The sequence below is a fragment of the Tenebrio molitor genome, chromosome 3, assembly GCF_963966145.1.
Source record: "Tenebrio molitor chromosome 3, icTenMoli1.1, whole genome shotgun sequence".
In the NCBI taxonomy this organism is placed as follows: Eukaryota; Metazoa; Arthropoda; class Insecta; order Coleoptera; family Tenebrionidae; genus Tenebrio; species Tenebrio molitor.
Genome location: NC_091048.1, coordinates 31080359 through 31108054, shown reverse-complemented (window position 1 = coordinate 31108054; position 27696 = coordinate 31080359). Strand labels below are relative to the sequence as shown.

Here is a 27696-nt window from a genome sequence, read left to right as displayed (position 1 = left end):
TTGTGGATCACGGAGAAAATCGAACAAAGCTCTTCGTTTAGGTAGGCTTAAGTCAACTAAAACTGACTTAAGTGCCCTGGAGACAAACAACCGGATAATAAAAAATTGCACAGTTTGGTTAGTGCCTTCTGACCTGCTTCGCCCGCTGAAAAAGATATAATATCTTTCAAGTATTGTGGTCTCATGCCATCTAAACCTGGTGAAGAACTGGCAGGAAATGAATTGATAGCTCCTCGGACGTTTTGCTCATTGACTATTAAACTAATGTCTCCTGGTTTTGAAGGGTCTGGGAAAAAATTTCGCGAGATGGTGAAGGATATTTTTTTTAAGTTCTTCAGCAACATCTTCGTTGAATGAGGCTAATGAGTCATCCGAGGACAATAATTTAACAGCTCCTTTGATATCAAAATCGGCTACTTTTGCTTCCACTTTCTTAGCTAATGATAAATTTGTACGTTTCTTAGAATCAGTTCGTATTTGAGGTACCTACTTCAAAATTAGAAAGATTTTCTTTTATATGCTTATTCAACGACTTATCAGATTTCTCTGCTACATTGAAAGCTCTATAGGAAAAAAGCAAAAGATTCTCAAAGGACGATATTGATTTGGTCGAAAGACAATTATTAATAATGGAACTTAATTTATCTGCAGCTAAATGTCTACAAGCTTTTGGTAATCTTCTAATAGTTGGTAACTGAAGTTTCAAATTAATTAGCAATTTTGTTATTGAATCGTTTGAAGAATAAGTAGAAGAAGTTGATAGATTATTATCGACATGATACTTATCTACGTGAATTTTCAATCTGTTATTATCCTTAAATGATTTTCCAGGGCAAGTTGTGATGATTTACTTGTGCGTTAACCATGGTGACTCGTTGTCAAGGTTACGTTTAGAGGTTACCAAGACGCTGCTAGTGACGTTCGATCAATCCGGTTCAGTCAAGTCAATTCGGTTTTGAAAATGAACAGACGAATACACACGCGTTTGAAAGACTACTCTCTTGTGGTGGTCCCTCCACCCCCATCCAGGTTGCGTTCGAAGTTTTTGCTTCGTCGAAGTAAACGGTCCGTTTCAGATTCACCCTCCAAGAATGGATGTTGAACAATCAATTGCGCTACAGAAACTGCTACGACCAGCAGACCCTATCCGATCGAGTCTTGGCGGAAAGCGACAGAGTAAGTCAGTTCGACCATTGCAACTCCCCACTCATGTTTTTGCCGAAAGTTGAGAGATCAGGTCGCCGAAATCACACTTCTCAACCGTCGAGAAGCCGATCACAAACTCGACGAAAAGCTCAAGGACATCCAGTTTAACATCGACGAGATCCAGAAGCAGCGCAAGGAGGTCTGCATCGAAATCGACAGTCTGACAACTTACAGCGAGCGAATTCTGGACGCGATGGAGTCCCTCAAAGAGCAGTCGCTCAAGATCTGCAAGAAGTGCGTCATCTTGCGCGAGGGACGCATCGGGATCGATCTGGTGAGGGGGCGAAGTTGAAACGATTCAAGTTCTGATCGATTTGCAGTGCCACGACCAAGTCGAAGTAGAGCTTCTCAAAGAGATCGACGTGATCGAGGGGGCCCAGAAGCTTCTCAAGCGCACTCTCGAACAAGCCAACGAGCAGATCCGACGCCTCCGATCCACCATCTACTTCATGGACCGCGACTTGGAGGACAAGAGCAACGTCCTCAAGATCGACGAGCACAATTTGGGCCTCAAGGAGACGAGCCTCAATCTGAGCATCTATCACGGTTTTGCCCCGCTCGATCCTGCGTAAGTCTCACCAACACCCGCCCTATGTCTTACTCACGTGATTGTAGAAACGTCACCGCGGAAGAGTGGCAACAATTTACCACGATCAACATCGAGAGAGCCGCGAAAGAGATCAACAGCGCGCGCCAGCTGCGATGTTACGTCGACACTCTCCTCAAACAAGTGATCGAGGATTTGACCGATCAGTGGCACTCGGTCAACGAAGCCTTCCGCCAGCGAATAGAAGAGGTCAAAGAGGCCAAGACGAAGCTCGAGACTCAACATTTCGAAGTAACTTTGCGTGCTTGTTGAAGTTTTGTGCATGATTTTTTTCAGATCGTCCGGCAAGCTAACGAAATGACCCGGAACATCACCCGTTTGGAAAAAGCGATCGCCGAGAAAGAGGGCTTCATGGCTTTGGCTCACACGCGGCTGGGGAACAGGGCGCAGAGGCCGGGGATAGAACTGTGCAAGGATCTCGTCGAGATCAGTCTGGTGAACGAGGTGGCCGAGTTAAGGGAAAACGTAGCTCAGCTGCAGCACATGATGGCCGAAGTAAGACATGAACGTGACTTTTCAGGTGGTTGAGTTGTGACGTTACAGGCGCAAGCATCTCTGCGGTACTTGCTCAAAACTCAAATTCAACTGGAGGAAGACATCAACGTCAAAACGAACACCCTCAAAATTGATGAAGTTGATTGCATGACTCTGCGTCAGGGCATGGATTATCACGCTTATTAACGAAACGCACTCTTTGGTTCGCAAATTTTATTTAGGGACATTGAAAGCTAGCGTTACACTAAATTAATCAACACCTCACACTGTACACAGCCTAATTTTAGTTAGTTTTGTAAATTCCGACTGGAATGATGGATTAATCGCTTAATACCGTCGAGACAAGTTTAGAATTAAATTAAGTACTGTTACGGCGTTAGTTCCATGCCGACACTACCAACGTAAAAAAAAATAATACAAAAAAACCAACTCAGAAAGAAGCTTGGAACATCTCAGCTCAGGCAGAATGAGGCTGATTATCGGATCTGCAACAACAAATAAAAACCAGTCCACATTTTTGAGTTCGTTTGAATCGCCAACCTTCCATTTTTCGGCTCCTTTTCCGGTTTGCTGAGATCATGACTTTGAAGTTTTGCGACCTTGTTCGGTCTCCTTTGACTCAACAAAGATGGCGTCCAACTGAATCCGTTCGACGAGGACGGTTGCACGTTTCCGTCCACGTTCTCTCCGAGAGGCGGAGGAGAGGACGGTTGGAGGATGGAGACGGAATATTTAGGTATCTGCACAGTACTGGCGCCCCCCTTCGGGCGCTTCTCCTTCGTAGAATCCTTCTTGCGGTGTTGGTCGTGTTCCGGGTAGCAATTGATCGATCGCAGGAACGATTCCAAAGGTCCCATCACCGACTCTTTGGTGTTCAAGGGTACGGTCTCGGTCCACGTCGGATTCGACGCCGCTTCCCCGTTCGAAGCGCCACCTTTGAAACGCTTTCGAAGCTTGCGTCTGTTGCTCACGTCAGGTACAGTAGGCGACGACAGCTGATCTACCAAACAAAATGAAAAGTAGAAGAGCGACTTTGGATGAATGATCGATTACCGTCGCTCTTTATCGACAGATTCTCTAATAGCGCTAGATCTAGATTGACGGGGGGCAAGTCTGTTTGGGAGCGGCCGGTCGACTGCGCCGAGGCTAAAAAGTACAATCAGACATAACCTCAAAGCGACGATCGCATTTACCGTTACTCGAAGACGTCGGTTGGGGTGAGTTTTCTATTCTGTCGAATAGCTGCAAGAGCATAAGTTTGTCCTCGAAGGAGTTGCCCTCGGTGGGAGAGAGCGCCGTGGCGCCTGCGGCCGCAGGGCTCGTGTCACGCATCATTAGCCTTTGGGTCATGGAAAACTCCGCATATTCTACGTCATTCTCACCTATAAAACGATCCATGAAAACACACAAATCTGACGTGAAAATTTTAATTCGACGAAATTTACAAATTAGCATGAATTTCAGGGAATTTGGTTTTAAGGAGTTGCCGGAAGGGATGAATTACCGTCTTTTTCGGCTGCTTCGTTAGTGGGACTGTTAGAATTTTGTGAGTAATGCGCATTTCCGTCACCATTACCTTTAAAACCACCAATTATTTTCAAAAAGCGACAATCGATTTTTGCTCAATCACCTGACATAGTCTCGTCATCCACGTCGTTCTCGTCGTTCGAATTGTCCCCCGTACTGATCAGGTTCGTCTCGGCAGGCTCGAACTCCTCCATCATGTTTTCGGGCTCGCTTAAATCCTGCAAACTAACGTTGTGAGATGCACCGCGAAACTGTGTCGACAGCGCACTCACGCTCTCGCTGCTGCTGCTACAAAGCGTGAACGACACGTTTGAATTTAACAAATTCGGAGAACTCAGCGACACTCCCAGCCCCAACAGGTGCCGCGGCGTTTCCGTCAACGCTTCGGCAACGTTCTGTCGCCCGTTCTCCTTTTGCTTCTTACCCATGACCATCTGCGTCTGAATCGAAGACGCAGACGACGAACTGCTAGTGTTGTTCGGACAATCGCCGCTGTTTCCCGTGGTGGTCGCTGCTTGCTTCCTACAACCACCGACTGAGCACAAGTCAACTGTTTCGACAAACCTACGTGTTCGGGTTGGCCATCAGATTCTTTGCCAGAGCTGTTATATCGCTGTTCAACGAGAACGACTTCTCGGGAACGTTGCTTTTTGATGTTGACGCGACTGGTTGACCTTCTCCCAATTCCGACGACGTCATCGGCGACATGTTGTACATGCTCTTCACGATGCCAATGGTCGCGATGTCGGGGATTTGGGAGGCCGCTCCTAGAGTCGCCGCCACCGCGTTCCGACTGATTTCCGCCGCAAGTCTCTCCTTTGACTCGTTGATCTGAGAAATGTACTGGTTTTGGACGGTCTGCAACTGGTTGATGTACCACTGCTGGTCGCGACATCTCTGGTAGAAGGTGGGGGCGCGCACCTGGAACCTGGTGGTCCCACGTGTAAGGCAAATTTCTCGACAAGTTGGTGTACTTTACCGCAAAACCAGCGTGTCCAACGCCACGTTCAGGTACCCCTCGCTGGCGAGGAGGTCCAATCTGAAGAACCGGTTGTAACCCCAACACTCGCCCACTTCGAAGTCCGACGCGAACTCCCTCACTATGTTCTTGGTAGAGTCGCGACTGGCCTGGTGGATCATCTCCACGCGGTACTCGTACCTGCAACACGTCTTCGTGTGCAAACCATCAACTCAACCCTCACCAGAGACTCACTTCGACGTCTCGGGGTACCCCGCGCTCAGCTCCAGAAAAACCGACAAGTAATTCCCTCGGACTACGCCGTTCCCGTCCGGATACACCTTCAATCTCCAGCACAAGCCGTTGCAGTGCAGTGGCGTCGAATACACCGGATCAGCTTTCCTCTGCAGCTGCGAAAAACAGTGCATCACGAAAGTGCTGCTGTCGTAGGCCGGGACGATCTCGCTGTGGAAGTCAGCGGGCACCGGCGCCGTCACGAAACTCGTCATCGGCTTCTTCCGGATGGCGTGGATCATCCGCGACAGCTCCCCGCTCTTGGAGATCATCTCCGAACGGGTGCAGGTGTGCAGCTGATGTTCTATTTCGTGCAAGAGGTGCTCCAACTGCTCGGTTTCTTGGGTGAGAGAGTCCTTTTGACCCATCAACGTCAACAGTTTGGTCTTGAGTTGGGAATCGAGCCGAGCTATCATCAACTCCACCGCGTTGCGGATCTCGCGGACACGCTCGTCTTTCGCCGAACGGACCGACTCGACGTTGCGCTCCTTCGCAAAAAAAAAAAGAATAAACCTGAAGCGCAACCGCCGGCGACAACTTACCACTTCCTGGACGATGCTGATCAGCTCCATGAGTCGGCGGCGGAGCTGAGTCACTTCGTCCTTGATCTGGGTTACGTGCTGTTCGTACACCTCGTCGAGGGGCTTGAAGGTGTGTCCAGAGTGGGTGCCGCCCCACAAGGCGCACTGATGGCAGATGCAGCAGCGGCAGGTCCAGCAGTAGACCGACAATTTTTCCGAGTGCGTGGCACATCTGAATGACGAAAAATAAAATGCGAAATCGTGACGGTGTGGTCTACGCACTTGTCCCTGTCGTTATCGTCGCTTCTGTTGTTGTTGAGGTTGACGGCCTGGAGCGTGTCCAGCTGTTGTGTCACTTCCTCCACCCATCGGCAATTCACCAATTCGTGCAGATGCAAAGATGCCCGGCAATGAGGACATTGAGATCGCTGTTCGGTCAGCCACCGGCGGATGCAAACGTAGCAACACAGCTTGGAGCAGTGCGGACACAGGTGGGCGTCTCGCAGTTTCTCCATGCAGATGAAACAGCGAAAGACCTCGGCGAGGGTCTGTCAAAAATCGAAAGAAAAATGTGAAGACGTGCCAGAGGGTGGCTTACTGATTCCGAGCCATTGCCAAAACAGTCCATCTTTACAGGAACTAGCGATTTTGATTGGCTTCTGACAGTTTAAACTTTTTCAAAAGTTTGACAAAGGCGAGAGCCTTGGAGACGCTACTTTTTTAACAAAATACTAACCTCGACGCTTTGATCGTCATGCTTGTTTCCGGGTTTGCTCCTGGTGGCCATTTTGCACTCGAAAAAATTTTCTTTTCGGGAACTATCACGCGAAAGCGACTTGCTCACTGCTGCATCGCGGCTCTACGGCGACGTCCTCATTAAACATTCCACAATTCAAAATCGAACGAACAAAGGAAGATACAGTTATAAAACTATGCGGGGGCAATCAACTAGTTTGACAGCTGTCATCTGTCAGACTGCCATAGTACAAAAATATAACGGGTGTTTTTTTTTATTTGGCGTGGAAGTTGGCGTTGAAGAGTCGATTGTGAACAGTGAACGCACCAGGCATCAACGGATGACAACTTGACAACTTTGATCAGCTGTTTAAACCTAACCTCTCTTTTTGCGTGTTTTTAATAAATATCACAGAACACCTAATATCAGAACTGAAAGTTCGTATGTTAAACGTTGGCAACACAAAATGCAGCGATCCTCGTGGTGGGGTGGCAAACTAAATGACCGCGCGAAAAATTTGAACGCAACCATCTTTATACTGTACTGTTCTTTTTTTTTTTGTCAAGATTTATTAAAGTGACTATTAATTTAATTTTTAATGTATTTAATTTTTTTTCTATGTGGTTATTTAAAATCGAGGATTCACTTCAATAGACCAAACAATTTAGAAGAATTACGACACAGAATTCGGGCTGAAAAGGAACAAATTAGCCCTAACATTATTGAGCGCGGTGTACAATGTTTAGATGTGAGTGCTAACTAGTTGGCGGGGGGCAATTTCAACATTTGCGTTACATTTTGTTACTAACCTTAGATGTTTGTTTGTTTTTGTTTGAGGTCAATTAAATTTTTGAAGTAAAATTTGTCATTTTCTCAAAAAAATTGTTATGTAAGGTACCAATTTTTTTGATTCATCGTTTAGGTAGTAAGAAGGTCTATCAGAAAGCGGACAAAAAAAGTGGGGGTTGTCATTTAAAAAAAATTGGTGATGACGTAATAGCTGAAAAATGGATAACGTCATGAACAAGTGAGGCAATTTAAAATAAGCACTATGAGAAATAAAAATTGACCTGTTTTAGGGTTTTCGACAAATGTCATTAGTTTTGATATTACTGAATTTATTCCATAAGTAGTTTCCACACTGTAGATTAAATTTTAAGTGTCCCAGTTTTATTTGTCCACCGACTGTACGTATTCATTAAATTGGCTTACCGAATTATACTCACGCTTTTTTTTTTTGGATCGAAATAAACTTGAAATTTTTAATTCGAGTTTTGTTACCGAGTAATGATTTTTTCTTGATTCTGATAGCCCTTTTAATTGTGTAAACAGTATAAAAATTTTGTTAAAAATTATTTAGTACGAAACTTTCGAACATTTTTTTTCTTGAAAATGTGTATGATCCTCCTCGACCTCTTCGGATCCTCGACGTTTCCACACCCTTTTCTCGCCGCTCAACCACTCACCCCTTTCAGTCCCCTACACACTCCGACAACAGATCTGACGAACAAACAACCTGAGACAATCGGACGGAAAAAGACCTCGATGTACGTTATCTCTGCTCGATGTTCCTCCGTTTTATACCTTCGCCCCCCTCGAGTGGGACTTTTTTCGTTTTCGTGCGCACCGTGGTCGAATATTCGAATTTTTAAATTGTAACAATACCCAGTAAATTAAATACTCGCAAATTAAAAGAGAGACTTCTTCAAGTATCTTTTTGAAGAACAATTACCTTTAACAAACTCAAACTTTCATTCCAATCATACGAAATTTAAGCTTCCCCAGTTAACAATGATAAAAAATAAATAAAAACAAACGCACCTTTTAATTTACTTTATTGTAAACTTAAAATAAACATAAACCTAGTATTCGGACTTTGTTAAGCCACGACAAATGCAAGACGACAAGTTTTATGGTTAACAGTTTAGACTTCAACCAACAGAAGTAATAAGTATTCTTATTCTAGTCCATAGAGTTTCAGGGTTCTGTCCATAGAGGTAGAAGCTATAAACCTAGCGTGTTTCCCGAATCGAACACCCGTTGCCGTAGCAGTGTGGTCATTAAAAACTTTCAGCTCTTGCCACTGCTTACACCAATACACCCTGCAACAACAAAAATAATTGCACAATTACAAAACCGCTCCGCTTTCAAATATATTCACCTGACGTCGGTCCCGGCTACTGCTAAATATGTTCCGCTTTGGTCGAAACACAAATCCCTAATTTGATAGTCTTCATCTAGTTGCAAAGTCTTGAAGTTCTTCAACTTTCGCAAATCCCACAATTTGATGCAAGCGTCATCTGCCGCCGTCGCCAGATAAAACCCGTTTTCTGAGAACGCGATCGTGGTGATAGCTCCCGAGTGTCCCGTGAAGTTAGCCACGTTCTTTTGTTCTTGCAAATCCCAAATCTTCACTTGCGAATTGGCCGTTCCGGTCCCGAAAATCAATCCGTCGGGATGAATAAGCGCGGTAGTGAGAGGGATGTTCGTCTGATCGGCGACCTTCGTCAACAAGCGCCCCGAGCGGATATCCGAAAATGCCCAATGCTGATCGGAAGTTGACAAAACATAATCGCCAGTCGGGTGAAGCGACAATCCGGTAACGGGACCTTCGTGCGCGCGCAGCAGCAAAGTAGTCTGGGATGTTGGTACGTTCCACACGCGAATCGTGGAATCTGGCGACGCGGTTATAACAAGATCCTCATCCGGATGATAAATAACCTTGGTGACTTTTTTTGTGTGACCTTTAAGAATCGCCACTACCTGTTCCGTGTCTTTGTTAAAAACTGTCGCGTTTCTGTCGTTACCGCCTGTCAAAATTTTACTTGTGTCGGAATTATGGACGTCCAGAGCCAAGATTCCTGGAACGCTTGCCGAATGCAACCCCTGCACAACACAAATTGAACTTTACTGTTTGTCCTAAACACACTTGAAAATGTACAAACCGGATGCGAGGCCAAAGTCTTGAACGCCATCAATTGTTCGTGCGTTGCCAGCTCCTCTGGAACAGTCTTGCCCCGTTTCTTGCGTTCCAGCGTCAAAACCGACGCCTTATCTTGAAGTTTCTCGATGACGTCATCTGTCATTCCTGCTTGTTCTGTTGGTTGATTGGCGATACCGCCAGCCTCCGCTGCCACCGCCGGTTGCGGTACCGTCGTGATTCCAGCTTGAGGCTTCAAGGTCGCCAGAGCTTCTCTCGCGGCTGTCACCTCTTTGTTGAGGCGTGCTATGACGCGACATGCCGCGTCGTGTTGGTACAGAGCGTGACTGAGCTCTTGCCGGGCTGTTTGCAACTGCTGTCTCTGGGTGAAACTATACAGCATCACCGCATCCCACTCGTCCTGGAGGAGTTTCAACGTCGCCGGAATGCTGGTGGCGCTCGGTGGTTTCGGCTTGACGATCGGGGGGGCTACATTTAAATTACAAAAAGGGGCCTAATATAGGTCAAAACTCACTCTTTATTTCGATCAGTTTCTCGACGGTCAACTCCTCGCCACTGATGGGATCTTTTCCGTGCTCTTGGATGTACTTTTCGATCAGTCGCTTTTCAAATATCGCCCCCGACGAGGGCGAAACTACCGGGTGTTCCGGCACTTCGTTCGATACTGAAAATCAATAAGTTCAAATTTGCGAAAAAAAATGTCGCAATACTAATGGTCGTATAGGTCTCGTTATTAAATATGATGTTTACAATTTATGTAATTCATTACGAGTTTTGGTCAATAAAAAAAATTAAAACTTACGAGCACAACACAACGCCATTTTTCACTAGCAAACATGGACGTCCGAAACACTAGTGACACAGTGATACCAACCACATATGTATACAGAATATGAAATCACGCTCATTAATTTATAATCTGTTTCAAAATCAAAAATCCACCAACGCATTCTACCTCGAAAATACATCCGACAACGTCGCCGACTTTTGTTTTTAGTGTGTCTGTAAGTGTCAGAAAAAAGTGGGATTATGAGAGAAAACTGTTGGACAGTCGTTTTGGTCGTAGTTCATCGTGTTTTTTTATTCTCATTTTATTATTTCACTCAAAAAGTATGATATGGTAGCTAAAACCTTTTTGTACATAATAATTATTTTGTGTTTCGAGAATAAACTCAACAGTTCAATGTCAAATTTTGGCGGGAGGTTGAGCCAACTCAAAAAAATTAAACTTTTTCTAGGGATTTCTTTTTTTCTGCCAACATAATTCAACGGGTGGTGGATTTTTGATTTTGAAACAGATTATATAACAATTTTTTTCCTATTATAAATAATAAAATACAAATTTCGTAGTGTAAATAAATAAATAAATTAAATTATCAATTAAATTATCAACCTAATAACTCGAAAACCCCCACATTAGAACACTAGATCCAAAATTGAAAAACAACTTTTCTTAAAAAATCATCGTTTATTTTTTTCCGTTGAAATATACTGTTCAACATGATGCTTTGCTATATTAAACAAAATTGAGTGTTTTCTGACAGAATTATTAACAAGTGCTCTTCTGTAGCATTTTAACAAAGATAAATCCTCTTCATTTGGAGTCAAAAACACTTCAAGTGGACAAACACTTTGTTCAACAGTCACGTTAAAAATCTCGACAACACCCAAATATTCTGACCACAAAGTTTTCCGCCACTTTAACGAATGTCGCTGTGCCAAAGGTAGAAGAATAAAATTTCCAAAAAGTACGTCTCCATAGCTGACACCCTGATATTGTTCCAATAATTGCGTGTAAAAGTCCTGGAAATTATTCAATCCTACAAAAAAAGACGAACAAAAATGAGAAATGTTACGTTTTACAATATAAAAAAAATCACCTTGGATTTCTTTGTCAAAGTTAATACCATGTTCGCACTTGATTATGTTATTGAGACACAACTGCAGCAGATTGTGTATTTCGTCTATCAAAAATAAATTATCGCTACCGAGGAAAACACATGCGATTCGACAAAACCGATCGGTCGGATTTATGGCAGTTGCCAGATCCGGGAAATACGTTTCATATATCAAAACCCACCGTAAACAGTTACGAATAACGAAAACTTGTTCGTTCTCGGCTGGATTTTGTTTGTTCTGCTGTTGGTTTGAATAGAGTACTATAATGGGAGTGTAAATCCAATCAATAGGAATTACATTCCCTTTACTGTGATCTAAACATAAATTTGTAGCATACGTGGGGACATCCTGTAAACATCTGTTGTCAAACTGTTAAAAAAACGGCACAACGTACAATTTTTAATCCCAAGACTTGTATGTAGACTTCCAAAATTTCGTTCAAGTTGTCCAACGACGTCTCCAAGCAATCGTGTCTTTGCTCGATGCTCAAATTGCGCATGAGGACCTCGCTTGGATAGAAAAGCGGACTGAACACGACATTTTTCAGCACGTACTCGATATCTGGCTTAAGATCGGAAGTAAAAACGCTCAAACATTTAACTGCTACTTCGTAGAATGAACGAGTATCCAAATAGGTTCTCACCACGACGGAACTTTTCAAGATGTTCATAATTAAGTCGCCCTCCACTCGCGCAAACCAGTTACTACTCAAATAATACTTATCTAACTTCCTCAACATCTCTAAATACTTGTTTACACTTTCGTGTCGCAAAAACGCTAATTTCACCTGGAATTATTTTTTAAATATTGATTACACTTTTGGACATCTTACATTGTGGTCATCGGACGCCTCTACGTAATATGATAAAACTGTTAAGAACGGTATTGGACTATTAGTTTGAATGAGAGGTACCACGTGTTCGGAGGCGTGCCAAGCCGCCGCTTCCACACTGTTAAAGTTGGCACTAGTCCTATGCGGTTCGTAATTATTCAACAACATCGACCCGTTCCTAAAAAAATTCAAATTCACAAAATGTTCGCGGTCAAAAGACTCAAAAGTCGGACTCACGTGACTGTTTTAGTTACAGTTTTAAAACCTGGGGAGCTTACTAATTCCAAAAACAACTTGTTAATGTCTTGCGAGATCGTTATAGATTTTGTCAACGATGCCAGACAACAAAAGATGGACGAGATTAACTGAAGTTTACCACACTAGAACAATTCAAATTATTATTTTTTCCATTATTATGGCAATTGATCGTACAGTAAATTCTGTCAAAGACATAAATTGTCTAAACCACTTCACCACACAATTCTGAAAAATTCCAAGGAACGGAGCCAACAAAGAATAATTCTTTGAGAAAGCACTTATTAAACAAAGGAGGGCCGATGCGTGTCCTTGTCTGACGAATGTCGTGCTCATATCGAGATCGGTGTTTTTAAAATGGTAGTTTAATAATTCTATTAAAACGGGATGCAAAACTCTGCAATTCCACCATTAGCAAACACTGTTTGGATTCTTCTATACAACTCACTGGACGTGATCCGTCGCTAGACCGTAATGGATAAGAACGCACCACAAATGCAAACTTTCAGTCTGCAATTTCAAGCCGCTGGTATTGACTGAATATTTCTCTAAAGATAGATATGACAATATAGAGTTCATAAGGCTGTACTTCTCTACTAAATCGGAAGCAATTGTTCGACTACGACTGACCAAAACTCTTACAAATTTGAGAGCTTGCAACAAGGGCAATCCGTACGGCGAGTCTGGATCAGTGAGATGTACGATCGTATCCGGAACGAAATTGCTCATGATACTGGCGATAAGATTCTCACATTTGTACACCTTGGTCAAAATAAATTGCGAATCTCTAACCAAACGAGTCAGAATATCCATGCAGTAGACTATAGTCTCTATGGCAGGTCTGACTGTGTTGATAATGTATCTTCAAAAATAAAAATAAACAAGTTTAAATAAATTGAAATGTGTTGTTACCTAATCCTGGTCAAAATCTGAGTTCTCGCTAGACATTTGACCAAATTGGTCTCGGCCAACTGTTGGTCGTTCACCGTATTGTCGTCTTCTGGATCATCATCTGCAGCTAGAGTGGGTTGAACCTTACCCAAACCAAAACCGAGAAGACAATCCAAGCAAGTTTCGTCGACCTTGCTGTAAAACAGATTTCTCATGGCTTTGATGCTCGCGTTTAACACCGCTGGAGTATTATCGTCTAAGCAAAAGCGCAAAACAAAAAAAATCTGTTCTAAGGGCAGATCGATTATATCGTCGTAAACGCCGGTCGAGTGAAGGGATAAAATATTCGCGATACTGTTCAATGCGATTATTTTTTGCTGAATTATGTTAGATCTAAAACAGTTTTTTTTATTGTAATATTTATTTTTCTCATTTATGTAAAAAGTACCGTGCCAGTTGAAAAAATTCTTGCAAGGTGTAACCTGGTCTTCCCGCCTCTTCCCCATGATGGTATAAAACACGAGATTTTTCAGTTATTTCATTTTCACGGTATGGCATGAGCCACCCTTCAAAATCAAATCTGCAGTTGCAAAAAGCAATATAACCTCACTTTACCACAAATACTTCATTGTCAATTACCTGGCTTCAAAACTCTTGTTCTTTTCAATTTTTGGCAATTTCACATCTTCCATCCAAGCCAATTTGTTTGTTTCTATTGTACTAAAGTTTAACCATTTCTCTGAATGGGATTGTCTTAAGACGTCACAAGCGGTCTCTAGTTGCTCTACATCCATATTTTGCCCTCCTTCATTCTGTTCCTGAATTGTAGGATTCCTATTGGTCTGAGGCGCTTCCTTGCGCCTGCGCGACTTTAAAAACGATATTATAGCTGGATCCATTGCTTCTAAAAGCTTATTTCTCTCTTCCAATATTTCCTCTTCTGTCATTTCTCTCAGTTTCCTTATATTTTCTTCATGGATTGCATCTTTCTCTGTTCCAGTCAAGACAAAACTCTGACTGGGGAGATTCACTTCAGATTGAGGTTTGGATGGTTCTTTGTCTCGTTTCAATTTTTTAAACTGGCTCGCGAAAATGCTCCCCCCGCCTTGTGTATTAGTCGAATTCGCATCTCGTCGCTTCGGCGTTGGAAAACCATAGCTTTTACTAAAATTTAAACCGGGACGTTCACAATTTTGCGGGATTTTCTCGACGATTCTCCCGAGATTTTTGTGTTCAGGAATCGCCTCAAATGTGTTAGCGAGTTGGTCTTGGATGTCCACAACACATGCATCTTCAACAACTTGCAGATTTTCGGCTAAAAATTACATTTTTCAATTGATTCTCAAGACGAAAAGATTTACCTAACCTCTCTTTTCACTGACTACAGTCGCGGCCAACTTGATTTTGTTCTCGGAGTGATGTCGCTTAAATTCTTCCTGTAGGCGCAACAAATCTTCGTCCGTTTCCTGAGGGCTAGGTCTCGAATACATTACTGTTAATTACGATGTTTATCGTTGTTACAACCACCCTTTGACAAAAACACAAATATTTTATTACGTTGTTTGTTGACATTTTTTGTGAGGTTGGTAGCGTACTAGCCATATTTTTTTTTATTCTATCTATCTATTCAACACATCATATTATTACAAACAGTTAGAGATAATAAAACTAAAATAATAAATCAAAAGTAAAACATCAATTTCACCTAAAATAAAATAAAAAAATAATTACGTTATAATTAGTAACTTAATGTTCTATATTGGCGACACTGTCGTACGTCAAATTTGCGGCAAATCAAAGTAATTTTGCAATTTTGGTCAAAATAAAATTCGATGAATTCTCTCAAATTCCCACAAAATACGATGACTACCGAGTACAAATTATCACAGGGGTCTCTTCAAGTATCCTTTTTTTTATTATACAAACTAGTTCCAATAATTTTATATTTTTAGACAATTATGAATGGTGGAAACGTCTCGGAACCCATAATGCAAATTCTGCGCAGTAAAAAAATCAACTCTAACGTTACTGATAAAGAGCGTTTTCGTATCGTGCTCTCTGATGGCAAAAACACCGTCAATGTGGCAATGGTTTCAGTACCATCCAATGACCACGTCCTGATTGATGCATTACAGATGTTCTCAATTATTCAACTAGAACGATACGTATCTAGCGTTTTTAAAACTAAAGAAAAGAAAGACTCGTAGGTTTTGCATTGTTATAAGAAAATAAAAATGAAATTATTATTTTTAGTCAAATTTTGTTGATTCTTGAGTTGAAGCTTATAGCTAAAGGTGATCTGGTAGGGTACACCGTTGGGGAGCCGACACCGTTAACGGATTTTGAAATTGCCGGTTCCCAATCATCTGAAATTTCAGTTACGCCAATAAAAACTAAAAAAAAAGAACGCTCAAACCAAATATCAAGAGCCAAAGTTATCAGCCCAATTTCTAGTCTCAGTCCGTTTCATAACAGATGGGTCATCAAAGCGAGAGTGACCAATAAGACGACCGTTCGAACATGGTCGAACTCGAAGGGTGAAGGTAATTTTTTCACTGTAGATTTGGTCGATGGAAGTGGAGAAATACGATGCACAGCGTTCAGAGAACTGGTGGAACAGTTTTTTGATTGTCTTGAAGTATGCTTTCAAAGATCCTGATTCTGTATAATGTTACAAATGTTGATAGGTTGACAAAGTTTATTACATCAGTAAGTGTCAGTTGAGGGCGAGTAATCGACAATTTGTCTCATTAAGAAGCGAATTCGAGATGACTTTTACGAACGAATCGATCATCGAAGAGAGTCTAAACAATAATGACGACATTCCTCAAATAAAGTACAATTTCACCTCAATCGATAAAGTTGCCAATATGGATGCAGGGACCACAGTCGGTAAATTTTTGTAAAGTGTTCCGATAAGAATTCGTACAAGATTGTTTTAGATGTGATCGGCCTTTGTAAATTGGCGTCAGAATTGAAAACTTTCACTGCTAAGTCGTCGAATCGCGAGCTGAAGAAGAAAGAAGTGCTGTTAGTGGACCAATCAAATACTGCTGTAATGTCTGATGTATTGATAACTCTCTATTTTTTAATTTTCGAAATTATTAGATTTCACTAACTCTTTGGGGCAACGACGCCGAATCTTTCAACGAAACAAGTAACCCGGTTGTTTTAATAAAAGGTGCCAAAATTTGTGAGTTTCGCGGTAGTAAAACTCTGTCAGTTCCAATGGGAAGTCAAATCAAACTGAGTCCTAACATCCCAGAAACACAAAAATTGAGAAATTGGTACGATTCGGAAGGAGCTCAAGTCGAAGTGAACAACGTCAGCGTCAGGTAACACAGACCAGAAAGTAAAAATAAATTTTTACATTAATGATAGCAGAAGTGGACTGGATACACTTCCGTGGATGATGTTCAAAGAAATTCAAGAGGGTAACTTGGCCATGAGCGAAAAAGGAGTGTATTTTCGCACCTTTGGCACCATTTTACTAGTTCGACTAGATCGTGCCGTGTACAAAGCATGTCCAACCCCCGATTGTATGAAGAAAGTGATAGATTTAGAAAATGGACTGTACAGATGCGAAAAGTGCAATCGCCAATTTTCGAATTTCAGATATCGATTGCTAGTTTCGGTAAGATCGACGGTTTTGTGGATGTCAAATCCTATTTGTCGCAGATGAACATTTCTGATTCCAGCAGCAGCCAGTGGGTTACTATGTTTTCGTCTGAAGCTGAGAAAATTTTAGGAAAAACAGCACAAGAAATTGGGGAGACTTTGGAGAACGATCCGGACAGTGTCGCGAAAATTTTCGAGGACGTGCAGTTTAAACAGTTCGTTTTCAAGTGCAGGGCGAAAATGGAAACTTTTAATGTAGGTGATCATTTTGATGGGTGATGTTGATAAGATTTTGAATTTTATTTTTAGGACGAGCAAAGAATTAAAACGATCGTAGTGAAGGTGGAACCTGTTAATTTTGAAGAATATCACAAATATCTCGTTCAGAAGATTGAATTGTTTAATGAAATGATCGAAAATTAAATAAAATTGTGTTAATTTTGTGACAATTATTATTGCTCGGTGGTCATTTTGAAAAAGAATGTAGACGAACCAAAAGTAGTCAATGTGACAGAACTTAACGAAAAGATTCCATATAAAGAAAAACTACATAACGCTGCAATCACTTTAAAAATAAAGTCTTTAAAAAGTTATGCGCGGAAAAATTCGCTGTTTTTCAGTTTGCGATTTTATCGAAAAACTTACGACATTTTTTTTTTTTTCGATTACTGTCGCTTAATAGGGGAGCTACGACCGTTTAAATTATTCATTGTAGTAAAAAAAAGAAAGGTGATCCAACGATAAAGAACCATCTTTGTTTCTCATGTTATTTGAAAATATTGAATCTGTCGCTCGAAATATATCCTGTAATAGATACTGACAAGTTTGGTTAGTTATATTTAAAAAAAATACATCTTTTTAGGTTTAAAAAAAATCGATAAACTTCTATGGTTCGAACACTCGTTCAAGTTAGAGTGGAGTTCAAGTTAGTTCAAGTGGTTCAAGCAGCAAGTGGGCTATATGTGCGCGCTTCACTTGTAGTTTTACGGTTGGCAACATTGGGTTTGCTGTTGGCGGAAAATAAACGGTAAAAAGTGTGGTTTAAATCGGTGGGTCGTAACGGTCGGCAGTTTCATTTTGTGTTCATATTAGTTTTAAGTAAAAACTTTTACGTAAATTGTGATATTTAGTAATGTTAGTTCATCTCAAATGGATTTAAAAAACGAAACGCCTTCAAAACCCAAAGGCAATCCGAAAAACAAGGTGAAGACAAATCAAATGAACTGTGATAGCCCCTTCAAACTGCTCCCCAATATTTCGACTCCCCCCTCAAGGTTTACGAAAATTCTTAATCCGTTCGAGCCTCACTTAATCGACCGTCTCCACCTTCCAACGTTCAGGTAAGTTTCTGTAACAGTCTCAAACAAAAAATGTAAAATCTATTTGCAGTCCTAGCGTTTTTGCTCAAGTTTCTACCCCAAAGACTACAGAAAAATTCAAGTGGACAATTGACGACATCTCGAGTCTCAAACCGGCCGATATTGACGAAGCAACAATCTCCCAACACGTTTCAGAACATGACCCCACGATGGAGTCCCTGGTACAAGAAAAAATTAACAAATTTTTCAACGAAAAGAGCATAGCTCCCAGCCCCTTCACTGAACAAATCAATCAAAAACGGTTAATAACCAGCCCCACTTCCACACCAAAACCTCAGCAAGCTGACTCATCTGCTCAGACCATGTTAACACTACCGCCAATTCTTCCTAAACACGTCGAAGACGCCCTCGCTCCATATTTCAACTACAATTGCGACCAACAAAACTCGGGAGCTGACCAAGACTCGTCGCTTTACCGGCAATTGTTCGACTTTGATGATCATGAACACAGCAGTCCCGTTTCAAGTCCTGCCATTTCAACGGGACTCTCCCCCCTACAATTCTCGTCGGAATTTAATTCGCCTAAGCGCAAATTAGAGAGCAGCCTGGAAATGCCAGAACTAAGAGACTGCACCCTCTCCCCTATAGGACGTTCGCCCACAGGTCGCGTGGCCTTGGCGCGGTCAGCCTGTAGACTTAGCTTCTCCAACTCCAAGTATATGTCAATTGATGCGAGTATGGTGGTACCGGATGTCAATAAGAGTCTCAGTTGTACCAATCTCGAATCCAACAATTCTTTTCAGCCGGTCGAGGCACCCCCCAGCGAGGCTTCGGTCAATTGGGATATGGAATACAAGCAAGTGTCGATTTTGTCACGGTCGCCGATTAGCAGTCCCGAGATGATAGATTCTTCCAACTCGAACACCCCCCATTCGAAAATTTTCACTAGTCAGAGAAAAAGACTGTCAGATAGCTTTAAAGATGAACAATTCGAGAAAGACGTAGAGATGGAGGATCAGGAGCAGGAAGTCTTCCCTAAACGTTCGAAAAACAGACTGGGCAAGAATGATCTCACCGATGCGGGGTATCACACTGGTGGCGCCACCATCTGTGAGAGTTCCGTGCATATGTTCGCGTCGACGCCTACTAAAAACAAGCACTGAACAGGGGTCACGTGGTACGCTTATTTTACGTAATTTCTTAGAGGCGATATGTTTTAAGCCACAAGTGAGACTTTTCTCGCTAATTTATTTTTTTTACTGACTGAAAATGCTTCAATTTGTTTTTATGAGGAGTTATGTTGAGGTTTGCGTGGTTTTATTGAAAATATCTACTAGACGATAGAAGTGATGTTTGTCTTATGTGCAATCACTAAAATAAATCATATTAGAAGCTCTGTTAATGTCGAGAAGAATCCAAACCTCCCTCTCCAGCAATTCCTTTAAAATGGTCAAATGGAAACGCCAAGTTTCAAGGTCATCCACAAAGCTGCATTCTAATTCGTTTAATTTTTCGAAAGTACAAAAAAGCGTCAACTGAAGATCATTGAAATATGTATTAGAATAAAAAAGTGAACATGAAAAAGTATACAACCCACTACTATTTGTTCACCAGCTGGACATCCACAGTTTTGGTTTATTTTAATTATAAAAAACAAATATGGGGGCGCTAGTTTATCAATGTAAAACGGGCGGGAAATATGAATGAAAGTTTTTTTTCCTGTAACGAACAATACCCGGTAGGATTTAAAAAACTGAAACGACCACTTTTAATGGCATTTCCGCCCCCCTAGGACTCAAGTGACCGCTAGCATCGTGTAATAACCGTGAATTAAGTTTTGTCTATGTTTTAATGAATGAAATCAACCGGCACCGGAAATATAAATCATGTCCGTTCGCTACCACAACAAATCATCGGTCTCAACGTTGCAAAAAAATTGTCTTTCAATAAAAGATTTCTCATTTTTGTCTGTTTCACGTTTTCCGGAGCGTGTCGTGATATTTAAACGTGCGAATTGTTATTATTGGACCTATTGTTCGTTGGAAATATTCGAAAATGCCCGAAGGCAGGTGGGAGTGTAAATAATGGTAACACCAGACGGAAAGTAAAAACCCGCCTGTGTTCACCTGTCGGTTCTTCAAACTAGAAAAGAGAATCGTATCTGATGTACGACCGAAATTTGGAGCACGAAGGGGAAAGTCTCAATGGCGATCTTCGCACTAAACCGTCTGCTTTTTGTCCATCGCGCGCCTCTGAAACCATTACCTCCGTAGTCCTGGAGGCGGGTGTTGCGAGTATTAAAGGTCACGAGCTCGGACCTCACCCCGGTGAGGCAAAAATTTTCGAATTCTTCGATCGAGCGCCGCCCATGCGTTAGCAGTGTTAGCACCGACCGATCATGATAGACCGCCTTTTTTCACATGAGGTGTGTGTATATATGCGGAGATTGTAAAAACAGGTACTCGGCTGTGACCACTGCAAGAAATCTAAACGAGACTGCGCACCAAAAGTGGCCGGTGTTTCTTCGGTACCACAAGACATGTGTGTGTCAGTTTCGGTTCTCTAACCCGGAGGATCTCGTTAATGAATCGAGAGAATAATGACGGCGCGTGCCACTTGATCCAGAATCGAACCAGTTGGAAAAAATGGCAAGTTTTCGCGATCTGCAGATGGACTGGTCGACGTTGTGTCAAGATTGTACCGATTGCTGGACGAACGAAGGTAAGCGAATCTGTCCCCTGAGTGTTTTATCCGAGAGGACGAATACGGTGTTGGCGACAGTATTCCTCATTAGAAAATTGCATAATTGCGGTGTTTGTCCTTCGCGGACCAGTTTTATAGTGCACTTGTTGATCGATTTGCGCCAAAATGTGTCACTTTTGAACGATTGAAGGCCGGTTTGTTGGCATTAAACAAATTGTTGTGCAAGCTCCCACGAAATGTTCAAATAAAACGAGCGGTTTTTATTTAGTTTTCATTGTCACCGAGGATTGCGTCTTGAATATCAATGTTTTTCGAGCGAAATGACTTTCGGAATGTATGGGAATTTTTCTACAAGTCGGGTATAGATTCTAGTTTGGCGTTTGTTTAACGGTAAATCTTTTCAAACGTGTCAAGTTTATTCAAAGTTATTCAACAATTTGATTGGGCAATGGAGTGACCATTAAATTAGCACTTTGAAAAGATATTTATCACGATGCGGGATATTAGTGGTTTCTTGTTAATGGCAAATTTCGACATTTCAACAAATTCGACAAGAAATCTAATCTCATGTTGTTATCCTGGTGCTCATTTAGTTTAAATGCCTAAGAACTTTATCGACCTAATAATCGAATATCAATTTGTAATATTAATTTTTTCAATTTGCCAATACTATTTTGATGTGTATTACACATTTACACACACGAAATTCTCATATTTTAGGTAATCAATACCGCTCATAGAATATTTTCTGTACGTCTTTGTGGTAATTTGTTTGGCGGAACATCGTTTATACGTTTCTTAATTTTTTTTTTATTTCTCGTTTTTAGTCATAAAAATTGTTTTCTTATTGTTGTGATAAAAAAGTCACAAAACCAAACAGTTGAATTTTCGAAATAAGAGTAGTAAGACTAATTTGGCTCTCAAGCTACAGTTCTTATGAAGCAAGGAGGTTATGAAGCTTTTGTAAGAACGATATAACCTTACTTATTCAGCAAAAGACTGTTACGTATTTTCAAATATTCATCAAGTTAAAACAGATTGGCAATTCATTAACAACCTGGCGCTAGATAAACAATATTACATAGTTAGCTTACATGGTCATCAGTCATAGTTTTAAATACATATACCTAAGCATTTTTTTAATGTCAACAAAATATTCAAACATTTCAATCGACAAGACGTTGCCAATCGTTTAAAATTAACTGTAGGTATAAGGACTATTTTTCATTTCTTTCAATTCAGCTCAGTTCAGATCAGGGTTAGTGAGCGTCACTTTTTTTTACCTTTAAAGATGAGGGCTTAGTCAAGTGTCGAAAGACTTTTATCAGGAATTTATTTCGATGGAAGATATCAATATATTTTACTTCCCTGTCATTAATTTGAAATTAGTTTGAAATTGATTAAATGCTTAAATTTTCTTTCTGTTCGATGATACGATCTGTACGTAAATAATTAATTTTTTTGTTTGACACTGTTAGAATTTGAGAATTTTCTCCTATGTGAACGGATTTTGATAAATGTGACAACTTGTCAAAACGAAACGCCAAGTTAATTTTAAAGATTTTAAGCGATTTGGGGCCTTTAAGGGGGTCGTCAAACAAAAAAATGTTGTATTCAACTCGTTCTTGTGTAAATTGGACTTTTTTGGCACTCGTGGGCCTTTAAAACGCGAGTGAAACGAGCGTTTTAAACTGGCCCACTCATGCCAAAAAAAAGCCCAATTTACACACGAACTCGTTAAATAAATGCGAAAGTTGACGAAATTGGCACCCACGGTCTAAGTTGTTTCAAAACCAGTGGTAGATTTTCAAGACACACTGAAATTCATTCCATTATCAACCGGTCTTTAACTTCTATTCATGTGAATTCAACTTTAGAACCAAACGGACTGTCTCGGGATGACGGAAAACGCCCAGATGGGATGACTTTAGTACCGTGGATTAGAGGTCAACCTTTGGTTTGGGACGTTACTGTTGTAGATACACTTGCAGACAGTTATGTATTAAAATCATCTGAAGTCTCAGGTTTTGCCGCTGAAATGGCTTGCAAACGCAAACATAGCAAATATAGTTCAATCATTTCGTCAAACTACGTGTTTAAAGGTTTAGCATTTGAAACCTTAGGCCCTTGGTGCAAAGAAGCCATCGATTTCATTAGATAATGTCATCGGAAACCGACTTATCACGGAATCAGGCGATTCAAAATCAAAGAAATTCCTTTTCGAGAGGATTTCCCTTGCCATTCAACGTGGAAACGCTGCAAGCATTCGGGGCACTTTTCCAGATTCCGCACTATTATCGGAAATTTTTGTATTATAACACAAAAATGTTATAATGGGATGTTAATGGGATAAGAACTTCATTACCGCACGCATTTCATTACCTCACTCAGTGTAAGTAATTTCTTATCCCATTGAGTGGGGTAATGAAACTCATTTATCCCACTGGCGAAAATCATTAAGATTTACATTTTTTTTTTAATTCGAGGCGGTCTTAGATAAAATATTGTACATAACACGTGGGCTAAAGCATACTATAGGATGAACTATAGGGCTAACGCCCTCGTCATCTGCAATCCTCAAACTCGAGTCCTGTAATATTGCTTGTATCCCACTAATTATGTAAATAACTATTAATTTTTCATGAACGAATCGTTTAAAAGGTAGGTGTTTTACCGTTAGACGACCCCATATTTCGATATCACTAAGTGAGTGAGGTTATATTTGCTTCCTACATTTGTTTGAAAAAAAAATCGATTCTGCTATCTGCTCCGTTTTTGTCTTAGTAATTCGTCATCAACGCACACAATAAAGTGTTTTGGCAAATTAAACGACTAAACTAAAGCCTTCCCATTTCTTATTTTTAAAATTTTATTTGAAAAAAGTTCGTAAGTTTATATCTTACTGAGACCGATAACAGGGAAACATTTATCGATAACAAAATATTGCACAGAATGTCAGTCATACCATACCTGCATAAAGTCGGTTTTTTTTTATACCTAATCAATTGTCAAAGTGTTGTCAGGTTGGCAGAAAATTTGAAACAGTGAATTTTATAAATCAGGTTTGAAACATTGACTTTTGAAATTGTCACCGATTGTCACATTTGACAGTTTAAATTTAAATTAAACACGTGTCTTACACTCATAAACATATGCAACATAACCTCAATAATGAAACTGAGATAGAACTGGACCAAATGTCAATGATTTTTAATATACAGTTTGGTCTTTTTCTGTATTTTGACACTGACAATTGATTATTAAAAAAAACGGACAATACCTCATATGAATGGTGGGTTAGGGATCAGATTTATCGTTGAAATCACTGAGAATGACATGGTTTTATGGTTAAAGTTTCGATCATTTTTCGGGAAAGCAGTGAAAACAAGAACCCGGCGGAGGAAATGTTGATCCGAAAAACTTCCGGTTCCATTAAAAGAAATGATACAACTTTCAATTTTTTTTAATTCACTTTATACGTATTGTAAATAGTCATTCGATTTTAAAAGACTTTCTATGTATATGTTGATTGTTTCAATGTTGACAGTTGTTTGGAAAATAGAAATTCTAGTTTGCAATTTAATTTCCAAGATATAATAAAATTAACAGATATGAAAAAAATGAAGGAAATCCGATCGCGTCTCCATTTCTCTGTGTCCTCTCCATTTGACCGTTCCTATTGTGATGTTTTCTCCATTTTTCGATTTGTTGCTTTGACTGTGTAGAATCTGAAACTAAGACGAGCCGAAAACCGGCCAGCATTGTTTAAAAACTGGGTGATTTCGCTGCGGAACGTGTCTTCCTGCGCTCATAATTCCGCAATCCACTTGTTTCGTTGAATTATTTATCGTCGAATTCGTCGAAGCGCATTCCTCGATAACTGACCTAGATGCGCCATTATGAAATTACAACAACTAATCAGTTTTTCTGCCTCCGCCACCAGAAAAACTCCAATGATGCCTCTCAATCAGCCGTAAACAACGTCTTAACTGCCCTTTCAAAGATGGATTTTTGTGCACACTGACCTAGGAACCCCGTTCTCCACTTTATTCCTATCCTTTTACTATTTTCCTCGAGTCGGTTCAAGAAACCGTGCGCCAATGCACTGGCGATTTAATTGTTCTAACTGCAAGTTACACAAGAACCGATCTGTTCGGCCAAATACTAGAGATTTCTAATTATGTAATTCAGCACAATGGTAGATTTATTATTGTTCGACGATTTGTGGAATGCCGAGCGTGATCTCGCAACAAATTTTTCGATGTTTTACAGCTCTCAACGGCAGGTCAAAGTCACGGCATTGCCTCTCGTATGTACATACCTGTACACCTTCTGTCCGACTTCGAAAATATTTCACGTGCGCGAGAGAAATGTGCATTAATGGCACTGCGTTTAAGTGGATAATGAAGGTTGATGCCCTCTTTTTGAAGATTTATCATAAAATTATCGGTTTGTGGTGAATCTATTTCTATTTGTGGATCGCTATTATGTTATACTTGGTAATTGGAGTAGAAAATTCTGCAATTATTACCTTTGCATAACGACGTTAATCGCATTATGAGAACCAAAAACGAACAAGGAAAATGCGTACATCAGATTCTATGTATTATCGCTGACTTTGAACGTTTTCAAATGTGAAAAAATCTTCTGCAAATAGAGTGATTTCATTCTTATATGGATAATTACTCATCAATCGCTCGATAACTGCGTAAATATTCCAGGAGTGTGCTAGAGGACGCACTCACGGTTATAAATAACGTCAAAACGATCATCTCGACTTTTTTTTATAAGTAACCATGTAAATCTTTTCCAATTTAGAAAGTGTTATAATTAATAATTTGGTAACATGTAATTATTAAAATTGCATATTCTCTACTAAAAAAAGGAAAATAATGAAAAATCAAAGGCCCCCTTCTAAATAGACGGTTATGTGGAATGATACTGGTACATCCTCCACTTTCTTCTAATTAAATATCAATACAACCGATTTACGTCAATAATAATAATTTGTAACGCATATTTAACAACAAAAACAACCACAACTACATTATGTAGTACATATTTTGAATTAAGTATTTCCTGCATTTTGTGCACACTGGTGAAGTTTTCAAAACATTCTGTTCGTATTACCGTGCATGGACATTTGCAAAAAAATTAACACACACTGAAGTGTAACCTAGATTTTTTTTTATTTTTTTCTTGGTATGGACATTTTTAAATGACAAAGGCACGATGACAGTTGTCAAAAATTTTGTGCGGCAATCACGACAAACGTCAACGATAATAATTAATTTCTCTGCGACTCTGTGGATCCTTGGGGCACCTGTAATTGCCACGATATTGACAGATCTCGAGTATCAGTTTTTTTTTGTGATGGAACTGTGCCACCGATGATGGTGTAGAATTGTCGCTTAGTCTGGCTCAAGCTGTGCCCATCCAGCATGAAGCGTGTAAACGCTATATTTTAAGCCATCAGCAAACACAAACGCATTAATATAGCGACTGATAACCAATTAAAATAGTAAAAACCAGTCGAGTCGAGCAGTTAATTCCAAAGAAAACAGTGAATGTTCCGCGTTTTGACATAGGTTAAAATTGCCAAGTTAACATCGACTGACATTTCAACGAATACATCCGGATTCGCTCCTCGGGACAATTGTGCAATTCAATCCGAACCCCGAGAAGATGCACGAACCAACTTTGCACTGTTGAATGTCGACCACGTCCCATACAAAAACCGAATCGTAATTGGCGCGCTTTTAATTACCGGGTATCGTATTGATAAATCAGAAAATCGTTTCGACATCATTACAAATAATGACTAGCAGAAGTGATGCCGGAGGCGGCGACGTTGCAGATTCGGGACGAGTGATATACGTTCGAGAAAAAATTGTGCAACCCCGATTTTAGTAAGAGGAGTGGCGACGTAAATAGCAAGGTGGATTTGCAGCAGGATAACATCGAGACTTTCACGCGCTTTTTGTTATCCTTAAAACGCACGACGCGATAAAATATCGCAGGAACTCCATATAAGATGGTAATTTACCGCATTAATTCATTCCTGTGCCAACGCAAAAATTTTGAGCAAACTATTAATTATAATTATGATAATGCACTTTCTACAGTCGGAGACTTTAATTGGGGATCGATAATTCAGGCAAGTGGAGAAAAATTGGAAACGAGCGTTCACGAACAGAGTCTCGACAATGCTGGGGAAGATGACAAATTCTACGGTTTCATTCGACACTCTTGGCTGCAACAGAGAAGCCATGTTAGACCAACAGGTGTTACACAATTTCATTTCGAATTTCGTTGTTCTAGTCGTGACCTTTCATAGTTGACACCTGCCGAATGGAATTTTACTTCCGTCTAAGAGCACCGCCCCTCTCAAATTTTTCGGTTACGGCACTGATAACCTGCTTATGTAAATATATGCAATTGTGGAACCGTTGCTCGCCATTCGAATATAAATTGAAAAAATCTTAGTCCTCAGGTCGACGCGAAGTATTTATAAATGTGAGAACGTTCCGATCGAATTTTACTGCATTCCAATCGCACGAGGTTATGTGCAAATGGTCCAACGGTATTGTCCCCATTCATTATTCACAATGTTTATTGTTTCTCGCACATTACGGATCAGTCGGATTCCTTTTCCTGTTATTAACGGTCGGTGGCCTGAGAAAAAGTGCGATTCCTTTGAGTTGTCAAGATCCGAAAGTACTTTTTAAGAGTACCCGCGGTGACATTTCGCCGGGACGCTCCCCGCAGCGCTGACTAAGAGGAAGTGCCGAAAGAAACGGTTCACACCCAGGCAGGGGTGAAGGCAGAGAAAGTGAACCGTACAGTCCATGAATTAAAACGTTAGAATACACCCAAGATAAAATGATAAATGCG

The 27696-nt window shown here is 40.6% G+C and overlaps 7 protein-coding genes and 1 long non-coding RNA gene across 16 annotated transcripts in view; 4 read left to right on the top strand and 4 right to left on the bottom strand.

Annotated features, from left to right (window-relative positions):
• Positions 1-490: 490 nt before the first annotated feature.
• On the top strand, positions 491-2826 carry Tektin-C (Tektin C; the record flags this gene model as incomplete). Its single annotated transcript, XM_069041434.1, is given in 7 exon segments — positions 491-1029; positions 1077-1176; positions 1226-1480; positions 1527-1774; positions 1822-2044; positions 2090-2308; positions 2357-2826. Coding segments are annotated over 7 exon segments (1251 nt in total). The 3' UTR covers positions 2495-2826.
• On the bottom strand, positions 2507-6753 carry LOC138125874 (E3 ubiquitin-protein ligase TRIM37-like). 7 transcript variants are annotated; one of them, XM_069041428.1, is made up of 13 exons: positions 6345-6751; positions 5891-6156; positions 5630-5840; positions 5049-5575; positions 4815-4994; positions 4404-4763; positions 4108-4357; positions 3939-4053; positions 3813-3884; positions 3508-3690; positions 3362-3454; positions 2849-3308; positions 2507-2793 (listed from the first exon to the last, which is right to left on the bottom strand). In XM_069041428.1, exons 1-13 carry the CDS (start codon positions 6393-6395, stop codon positions 2766-2768), a joined length of 2796 nt encoding a protein of 931 aa, XP_068897529.1. In that variant the 5' UTR covers positions 6396-6751; the 3' UTR covers positions 2507-2765. The 7 variants fall into 7 exon arrangements, with proteins under 7 accessions (XP_068897529.1, XP_068897528.1, XP_068897530.1 ...); XM_069041427.1 differs by having other exon boundaries at positions 3502-3690; positions 6345-6749; XM_069041429.1 differs by lacking the exon at positions 6345-6751 and adding an exon at positions 6207-6335 and having other exon boundaries at positions 3502-3690.
• Positions 6754-8162: 1409 nt separating this feature from the next.
• Prp19 (pre-mRNA processing factor 19) lies at positions 8163-10198 on the bottom strand. Its single transcript, XM_069041902.1, has 5 exons — positions 10088-10198; positions 9800-9949; positions 9290-9753; positions 8506-9230; positions 8163-8446 (listed from the first exon to the last, which is right to left on the bottom strand). The coding sequence occupies exons 1-5, from the start codon at positions 10104-10106 to the stop codon at positions 8302-8304; spliced, it is 1503 nt and encodes a 500-aa protein (XP_068898003.1). The 5' UTR covers positions 10107-10198; the 3' UTR covers positions 8163-8301.
• Positions 10199-10733: 535 nt separating this feature from the next.
• LOC138126178 (RNA polymerase II-associated protein 1) lies at positions 10734-14803 on the bottom strand. The gene is made up of 11 exons (XM_069041874.1): positions 14529-14803; positions 13802-14477; positions 13611-13742; positions 13184-13555; positions 12720-13133; positions 12449-12668; positions 12254-12396; positions 12017-12194; positions 11579-11971; positions 11166-11532; positions 10734-11105 (listed from the first exon to the last, which is right to left on the bottom strand). Exons 1-11 carry the CDS (start codon positions 14650-14652, stop codon positions 10747-10749), a joined length of 3378 nt encoding a protein of 1125 aa, XP_068897975.1. The 5' UTR covers positions 14653-14803; the 3' UTR covers positions 10734-10746.
• Positions 14804-14848: 45 nt separating this feature from the next.
• Positions 14849-17223, top strand: LOC138126182 (replication protein A 70 kDa DNA-binding subunit-like). Of its 2 annotated transcripts, none has more exons than XM_069041887.1 (9): positions 14849-15063; positions 15115-15365; positions 15416-15800; positions 15850-16054; positions 16105-16217; positions 16271-16497; positions 16547-16796; positions 16841-17035; positions 17090-17223. In XM_069041887.1, the coding sequence occupies exons 1-9, from the start codon at positions 14995-14997 to the stop codon at positions 17201-17203; spliced, it is 1809 nt and encodes a 602-aa protein (XP_068897988.1). In that variant the 5' UTR covers positions 14849-14994; the 3' UTR covers positions 17204-17223. The 2 variants fall into 2 exon arrangements, with proteins under 2 accessions (XP_068897988.1, XP_068897987.1); XM_069041886.1 differs by having other exon boundaries at positions 16544-16796.
• Positions 17224-17763: 540 nt separating this feature from the next.
• Positions 17764-19495, top strand: bora (aurora kinase A activator-like protein bora). 2 transcript variants are annotated; one of them, XM_069041905.1, is made up of 3 exons: positions 17764-18120; positions 18170-18842; positions 18903-19495. In XM_069041905.1, exons 1-3 carry the CDS (start codon positions 17930-17932, stop codon positions 19260-19262), a joined length of 1224 nt encoding a protein of 407 aa, XP_068898006.1. In that variant the 5' UTR covers positions 17764-17929; the 3' UTR covers positions 19263-19495. The 2 variants fall into 2 exon arrangements, with proteins under 2 accessions (XP_068898006.1, XP_068898005.1); XM_069041904.1 differs by having other exon boundaries at positions 18170-19495.
• Positions 19378-19743, bottom strand: LOC138126196 (uncharacterized). Its single transcript, XR_011157674.1, has 2 exons — positions 19693-19743; positions 19378-19634 (listed from the first exon to the last, which is right to left on the bottom strand). It is a non-coding gene; the product is annotated as an uncharacterized lncRNA (long non-coding RNA).
• A 724-nt stretch (positions 19744-20467) lies between these two features.
• Cen (cerebellar degeneration-related protein 2-like) overlaps positions 20468-27696 on the top strand; it is a 37393-nt gene continuing 30164 nt past the window's right edge. The window contains exon 1 of the mRNA XM_069041880.1: positions 20468-20820. Within this exon, the coding sequence (XP_068897981.1) occupies positions 20745-20820 (76 nt within the window). The 5' untranslated portion in view covers positions 20468-20744. The remainder of the gene's footprint in view (positions 20821-27696) is intronic.